This window comes from Mobula hypostoma, chromosome 5 (genome assembly GCF_963921235.1).
Source record: "Mobula hypostoma chromosome 5, sMobHyp1.1, whole genome shotgun sequence".
NCBI classification, from domain to species: Eukaryota; Metazoa; Chordata; class Chondrichthyes; order Myliobatiformes; family Myliobatidae; genus Mobula; species Mobula hypostoma.
In genome coordinates, this window is record NC_086101.1 from 193,078,042 (window position 1) to 193,086,428 (window position 8,387).

Consider the following 8,387-nt stretch of genomic DNA (forward strand, 5'->3'; position numbering starts at 1 on the left):
CACGTACACACAGTCTCTCTCTCATACACATACACGCACCATCTCACATACTCATAGTCTCTCTCTCTCTCACACACAGTCTCTCCTTCTCACACACTTCTCTTCTTTGTTTGTCCATCGAAATCCGATGACGATGTCCACTCCTTTAACAGTGAGATCTTTGATGACTACACAGTCCTATCCTGGACCCACAAGCTCTATTGCAGGTGGGACATGTATATGTGGTAGTGGTGGCACCCATGGCTGCATTTCTCCTGGCTCTCTTCTGCTGTCTTCTGGTTGTTCTTTCCATCTCCAGAATATGAACCCCGTCCCTACACAGCTGTCGCCAAGTGGTACGGTCAGCAGCAACCTCCTCCAGGTCCTCAGGTCTGATCTTGCATTTCCTTAAAGCATTCTTCATCTGATCCTTATGGCGCTTCTCCGGCCCTCCAGCTGAGTGTCGACCATGATGTAGCTGGCCGTGTAACACTCTGTGGGGTAGCCGACATGGGGGCATCCTGATCACGTGCCCCAGCCACTGCAGCTGATGCTGGGTGATCATGGCCTCAATACTCCTGCAGTTGGTCTTTACAAGTATTTCAGTGTGAGGCACCCGCTCACGCCAGGTAATTCCCAGGATGCGCTGGAGGCAGTTTATGTGGAAGTGCTCCAAGGACTTGATGTGACGGCTGTAGGTTACCCAAGCTTCACAGCTATAAAGGAGGGTGGTGACACAGACCGCTTGGTATACGGCGACCTTTGTGGAGGGACGAAGGCTCCTGTTCTGAAAGACTCTATGCTAAGTCTCCCAAAGGCAGCTGATGCCTGTTTAATGCAGCTCTGGATGTCGTTGTCAATGCCGCTATCCTCAGAGAGAATGCTCCCCAGATATTTGAAAGATGGCACTACTGACAGCTTTTCATCACCAACAGTGAAGGCAGGTAGAGTGGGTGGGCCACTGGCACTCCATTGGCAAACCACTTCTGTCTTGGTGGTATTGACAGTCAGCCCCATCCTGCTGTACGCACTCACAGCCACAGCAAGTACAGCCTCTCTCTCTCTCTCTCACACACACACACACACACACACACACACAGTTTCTCTCACACATACACACAGTCTCTCTCTTCTCTCTCACACATACATACACAGTCTCTCCCTCTCACACACACCATCTCACATACTCACAGTCTCTCGCTCTCCCATCTCTATAGCAACCATGGTGCTCACCAAGCTAATTCCATTTTCCCCATTTGAACCATATCCCTCCAAACCTTTCCTGCCTTCATACCCTCTCAAAATATCTTTTAAAGTTGTTACTGTACCTGCCTCAGTAACCACTTCCTCTGGAAGCTCATTCCATGTACTGACCAACCTCTGTGTAAAAACAATTGGCCTTCAGGTGTCTACTAAATCTCTCCCCTCTCACCTAAACTGGTACCCTCTAGTTCTCGATTGCTCAGCCCTGAAAAAAAGTGTGAATTCACCCTATCCAAACCCACTGGACTTTTAAACGCAAACAACAGGAATTCTGCAGATGCTGGAAATTCAAGCAACACACATCAAAGTTGCTGGTGACTAGTCCTGACGAAGGGTCTCGGCCTGAAACGTCGACTGCGCCTCTTCCTATAGATGCTGCCTGGCCTGCTGCGTTCACCAGCAACTTTGATGTGTGTTGCCACTAGACTTTTATTCGCTTCTATAAGGTCACCTCCATCTCCTAAAGTCACAGGGGAAAGGTCCTAGTCTGTCCATCTTCTCTCTAGTCCTGGCAACAATAAATCTTTTCTGCACTCTTCCCAGTTTAATAACATCCATCTTGTAGCAGGCCAACCAAAACTGAACACAACACGCCAACTGCAGCCTCACCAATGACCCGTACAACCGCACCATGACCTCCATCCTCTCCTTGACTGCAATTTGAATCTAAGTGCCACTTTAACAAGGCACATGGATAATAGGAAAATGAAGAGCTAGGGAAGAGTTGGATTGATCTTCAAGTAAGTTAAAAACTCGGCAGGATATACACGGGCTGAAGGGACTGTACTGTGCTGTAAGGTTCTTGGTTCTATGTTCAAAGCATTCCAAGGTATTCACAAAGTAGTCAACTACCTATAGAAAAAATATCAGTAGCACTGAAAAAGTGCAGAGAAAATTTACAAGGACGTTGCTGGGACTTGAGGACCTGAGTTATTGGGACAGGTTGGTTAGGACCTTGCAAGACTTGATGGAAGATTTGATAGAGCTATACAAAATTATGAGGGGTATATTATAGGGTAAATGCGAGCAGGCTTTTTCCACTGAGGTTGGGTGAGACTAGAACCAGAGGTCATAGGTTAGGGGTGAAAGGTAAAATATTTAAGGGGAATCTGATGGGGAACTTCTTCACTCAGAGGGAGGTGAGAGTGTGGAATGAGCTGCCAGTGGAAGTGGGGTTCGATTTCAACATTTAAGAGAAGTTTGGATAAGTTTGGAAAATGGTTTGGAGAGGTAGTGAAGGGGGACAATGAGATGGTGGACAAAGCTGATAAGTGTTTTGTGACAGTCTTCAATGAGGAAGGCAGTAGCAGGATGCCAGAAATTCAAGAGTGTCCAGAGGCAGAGGTGAGTGTAGTTGCTATTACTAAGGAGCTGAAAATCTGAAGGTAGATAAGTCATCTGGACCAGATAGTGTACAGTCCAACGTTCCAAAAGAGGTAGCTGAAGAGATTGTGGAGGCATTAGTAATGAACTTTCATGAACCACTAGATTCTGGAATGGTTCCTGTGGATTGGAATATTGCAAATGTCACTCCACTCTTTTATGAAGGGATGCAGGCAAAAGAAACGAAATTATAGACCAGTTAGCCTGACTTCAGTGGTTGGGAAGATGTTGGAGTCCATTATAAGGATGAGGTTTTGGGGTACCTGGAGCCAGATGATAACAAGGACCAAGTCAGTATTGTTTCCTTTATAGGAATCTTGCCTGACAAATCTCTTGAAATTCTTTGAGGAAATAACAGGCAGGATAGACAAAGGAGAGTCAGTGGATGTTGTATACTTGGATTTTCAGAAGGCCTTTGACAATAACTGGTGTTATCCGCTGGAGTTTAGAAGAATGAGGAAGAGTCTCATTGAAACCTATCAAATATTGAAAGGCCTAGATAGAATGGATATGAAGAGGATGTTTTCTTTAGTGGGGAAGTCTAGGCCCAGAGGGCACAGCCTCAGAATTGAGGGATACCTGTTTAGAAGAGAGATGAGGAGGAATTTCTTTAGCCAGAGAGTGGTGCATCTGTGGAATTCATTGCCACTGACAGCTATAGAAGCCAAGTCATTGTGTATACTTACAGCGGAGGTGAATAGGTTCCTGATTAGTAAGTGTGTCAAAGGTTACAGGGAGAGGGCATGAGAATGGGGTTGAGAGGGATATTAAATCAGCCTTGGTCTAATGGTGGTGCAGACTCGATGGGCCAAATGGCCTAATTCTGCTCCCATTTCTGGTATCTAAAATTTGCTTACGATGTCTGTAGGAAGAGAACCTGTTTGTTACCCAAGGGCAGCCTGGAATGCTATGAGAAGCATAGCAAGTGAAAAGACAGCAGCGGCCTCCCCTCACTGGGCAAGAAGCACAGACCGAAGGGAAAGGGAAATAGTGATGGGGAGATCGAGTGAGGCTTCCTCATCTTGAGGGTGGGGGGAAAGGGTAGTGCAGAAAGGGACCCTCCCCACAGCAGACAGTGTCTGCGACACGCGCGCACACACACACACACACACACACACACACACACGCGCACACACACACACGCACACATACCATAAACTACAATGGCACAGGCAGAAGGAGCGGGGCAGGGGATTAGATGAATTGACATACCTCACTTCTCACTGTCTCTATGAAGCAGCCAACATAATCAAAGACCCCACTCGCCACCCCGGACATTCTCCCTTCTCCCCTCTCCCACTGGGCAGAAGATACAAAAGCCCGAAAGCACGTCCCACCAGGCTCAACGACAGCTTCTGCCCGCTGTTAACACCTCTCATACACCGAAGATGGACTCTTGGTCTGCCAGTCTGCCTCATCATGGCCCTCGCAACATATTGTCGACGGGCGCTGCGCTCTGTAACCGTAACACGTCCTTGTGCATTCCGTTTTCCTTTCGTACACCCTCGATGTCCTGACACGCGGAACGATCTGTCTGGGTGGTGAAAGCTTTTCACTGTCCTTCGGTACATGTGACAATAATAAACCAATTTCAAATCCAGTTCTAAGCAGTTTCATTTTTGGCTGACAGACACCGCACTGTCTGATTCTTTCTCTGCCTTTACACTTGATAGCTCCTTGAAAGAGTTTAACACAGAACAGAGAACAGTATAGCACCAGAACAGGCCTTCAACCCACCATATCTGTGCTGAACACAACGCTGAATTAAACTAAATTTCTTCTGTCTGTACGTTCACATATTGGTTAAAGGCTTCGCAACTACATCTATCATACACCACCACCATCTCTGGCCATTCTCCTCTCCCTGTGTAACGGAAATTTAACCCATACATCTCCTTTTAACTTACCCCTTCTCACCTGAAATGCATGCCCTCTGGTATTAGACATTTCAACCCTGGGAAAATGATTCTTTCTAAGCCACTTATAATTTTATAAACTTCTAGGTACGCAAAATTATGAGGGGTATAGATTGGATAAATGCAAGCAGGCTTTTTTCCTCTGAGGTTAGGTGGGACTACAACCAGAGGTCATGGATTAAGGGTGAAAGGTGAAATGTTTAAGGGGAACATGAGGGGAAACTTCTTCACTCAGAGGGTGGTGAGAGTGTGGAACGAGCTGCCAACGCAAGTGGTGCATGTGAGCTCGATTTCAATGATTAAGAGAAGTTTGGATAGGTACATGGATGGTAGGGATATGGAGAGCTATGGTGCAGGTCGATGGGAGTAGGCAGTTTAAATGTTTTTTGGCATGAATTAGATGGGCTGAAGGGCCCGTTTCTATGCAGTACTTCTCTATGACTCTTAACAAATCTCCCCTCAGTCAGCGCCGGATGTTCCAGAGGAAACAAGGCAAGTTTGTCCAGCCTTGCATTGTACCTTAACGATCTGATCCAGGCAGCATCCTGGTGACACTCTCCAAAGCCTCTGCATTCTTCCAGTGGCAAGGACAACTGCACGCAGTGCTCCAGGTCACACACCCGCAAGATGCTTAATCTCTGCAGTAAGGATTCGCTTCTGGGACGGGAGTGAGTGTAGCGGGGGAGGGAGGGGGTAGGAAAGGGTCCAGTGCCCAGTTTATTACCCCCACTCTCCCTCCCCTACATTTGTACAAGACATTGCTGAGGCCGAACTTGGACTACTGTGTACAGTTTTGGTGGCCCTGTTATAGGCAGACGTGATTAACTGGAAAGCGTACAGTGAGGATTTATGAGGACTTTAGCGGCTGAGAGAGTAGTCGGGCTTGGTCTTTACCCCATGGCAGGAGAAGGAGAAGGAGGACGACCTTACAGTAACATCGAAGGTATTAGGTTTATAAGTAAGACGGATAGTGTAGCGGTTAGCGTGACGCTTTCCAGCGCCAGCGAATGGAGTTCAATTGCCGCGTTGTCGGTCTCCCCGCGACCGCGTGTTTCCTCCCACATTCCAAAAGGGTCAGTAAGTCGTGGACGTGCTGTGTTGAAGTAAAAAGTATGAGGATGCTTGCAGGCAGACCCCCCACCACACGCTGTGTTGATCGTTGATGCAAACGACACGTTTCACTGTCTGGTTCAATTTACATGACGAATAAAGTTAATCTAATATTTTTCCCAGGGTAGGGAGACTAAAATTAGGGGCATAGACTTAGGGTGAGGAGGGGAAGACTTAAGAGACCCGCGAGGTAACTTCTTTCTCCCAGAGGGTGGAACGAGCTGCCAGAGGAGGCGATTGAGACAGATACATGTTAGAAGCGCTTGGGCGGTTACATGGGGGAATAAGGACCGAACACAGGACGAGCTGGATGGGCACCATGGTCGGCACGGACTGGTTGGGCCGAAGGGCCTGAATACGTGCAGTATTGCTCCATAAATCGGGCGTACTCACCAAGAGCCTCCTCTTGTTGCGGAACTGCTCTAGGAAATCCTGGCTGCCACCCCGCTTCGAGCCCCTGGACCCCTTCTTGTTCTTCCGATTCTTCCTGTTCTTCCGGCCCTTGCCTCTGCTACCTTTTCCCGAGTTCTCTCTGTCCCTGCCCTTCACCTTCCCGGCTTTGGCACGAGCGGTCGGCGGGGCTGTCTGGCCCGAGCCCGTCGGCCGGGGACGGTCCCCGTTCCCCTCTCCGGGAGCGGAGACTCTGTTGGGCTGGGACGCGCTCTGCCCCCTCCTCGTCTGCGAGCGCTTGGCATTGGAAGCCGGTGTTGGCCGCCGCTCCGGTGGGCTGCTGGTGGGAACCTGGGTGGTCCGGGGGATGGGCTCCTCAGTGACCTGGCGTTGGCCGTACTGAGATCCTGCTGTATCAGAATTGGAGGCTAGAACCGTGAACCCTTCAGAGCTGCCCCCGTCCAGTCGCTGGACTGCAGGGGCAGGGGGTTCCAGGTCAGGAAGAGCAGCCGCGGTTGGGGTCCCATGTGTGTGGTCGGCGTTGGGCGCGCTCGGGAGGGGCTGCCTGGCGTTGGCTGTCTTCCTCAGCATCACCTTCTTCTCGATCTGCCCCATCAGCTGTTTCACAGTCTCCTGCCCCGGGCCAGCCAGGTTCCGAGGTGACTTGGCTTTCCTCGCCCTAGCGGAGCCCCGTTTCGAGCTCAGAGCTTTCTGCCTCCGCCCTCCCACAGCCGGTGCTCCGGGCGTCTCCGGGTACCTTCCGTTCGGAGACCGAAAGTGCTTCCGTGAGTTGGGCAAACCTGGTCTTAGCCGGGCATTTGATTGAGAACCTCTGGGCACAGTCCGGGTGAGCACTGTCCCAATGGAAGACGTCCCGTTGGCTACTGGCCTATTAGGGAGGGTCCCAATGGGTGAGGTCCCGTTGGCCAAATTCCTACCGGCGGGGACCTGCCCTGAGGGTCTCCGGGCCCGGAACCCGATGCATTTCTGCTTCTGCGCTCTCCTGGTCAAACTCTCCACCTTCCTGAGGGGCATCTGGTCCACGGTCTCCAGCACCGCCTGCATCCTCACCGCGTACGGGAACCTCTCGTAGACCTGCAGCGACTTCCGGAGCAGCACCATACCGAAGCGAGAAGGCTCCAAAGACAGACGTTGGCTGACCTGCTTCACCACCTCCGGCCTCAGCCTCTCCTCCAGCACCTTACCTTCCTGGGACACTCTCAGCAACTTGCCCTGGGCCGGCCGGCTGCCCTGGAACAGAACTAGAACCAGGAGGTCCCTCAGCGCCAGCTCGCACCTCAGCGCTCTGTTTTTGAGGTCCACCTGCCTCTCCATCAGTCGGTAGGACGTGTCCCGGGGACCGGGAGCGGCGATCACCAGCAGCCGAGCCTTGCCGAAGTGCCGGGCCAGGGGGCCGTGGTGAGCGCCGGGCGCCGGCGGGCTCTTGTGATCAGTCGGGGACTGCGAACCGTCTCCAGCCGCCAGCCGGAGCAGCGAGAGCAGCAGCACGCAAGCGGCGAGCGGCCGGTGCGGAATACCCATCCTCTCCGCTCCGCATTCAGAGACCCGACTGACGAGCAAAGCCCTGTGCGAGAAATCCCATCCCATCGGCCAGGAAAAATTCCTCAGCCCACAGCTCTGTTCCAGTCGCGATACAAATGCCTGCGGAGTGTGCCGCAATCCGCGCATATGTGTGTGTGGAATGTAACATATTCGCCGACTGTTAACCAGGTGTGACTACAGGGGTGTACAAACCAAATGTAAACAGTCACAAAAACATACGCACACCCTAAACAACAGTGGGCAGGGTTAACCGCCCTCCCCCGGCCCGGCCAGGCGGAGAGGCATTTGAGTGCTCAGCCACGTGTGCATCCAAGCCGAGTAACGGACGGGCCAGCCCTACAAACCCCGAGGGAGTCCCTTCCTCACAAGCTGTCGCCCTCCCAGTCACCCCACGCCCTTAATTCAGGGAACTCAAGGACAAGAGAAAAAAAATTCGCCTTTCTCCGGGTTACTGTCAGAACCGGCATAAATAAAGACAAAAGTCAGACACGCTTCACTCACAGTCACACACCACTGACTCAGACAAACAACACACTCAGACATCACATACCCAGACACACATCACACACAGACCCAGACATACATCACACCACAGGCACACATATACACACCCAGACACATGTCACACACCGACACACATCACAGCACAGACACACAGACTCACGTCTCACACACAGACACACGTCACACCCAGATACACATAAGGACATAAGAAATAGGAGCAGGAGTAGGTCATCTGGCCCGCCGAGCCTGCTCCTCCATTCAATAAGGTCATGGCTGATC

General features: G+C 51.2%; 1 protein-coding gene across 1 annotated transcript in view; it reads right to left on the bottom strand.

Annotated features, from left to right (window-relative positions):
- The window catches only part of LOC134346396 (coiled-coil domain-containing protein 80-like), a 33,256-nt gene extending 25,357 nt beyond the window's left edge, over nt 1-7,899 (bottom strand). The window contains exon 1 of the mRNA XM_063047754.1: nt 6,045-7,899. Coding sequence (XP_062903824.1) covers nt 6,045-7,730 — 1,686 coding nt within the window. The 5' untranslated portion in view covers nt 7,731-7,899. The remainder of the gene's footprint in view (nt 1-6,044) is intronic.
- Nucleotides 7,900-8,387: the final 488 nt, after the last annotated feature.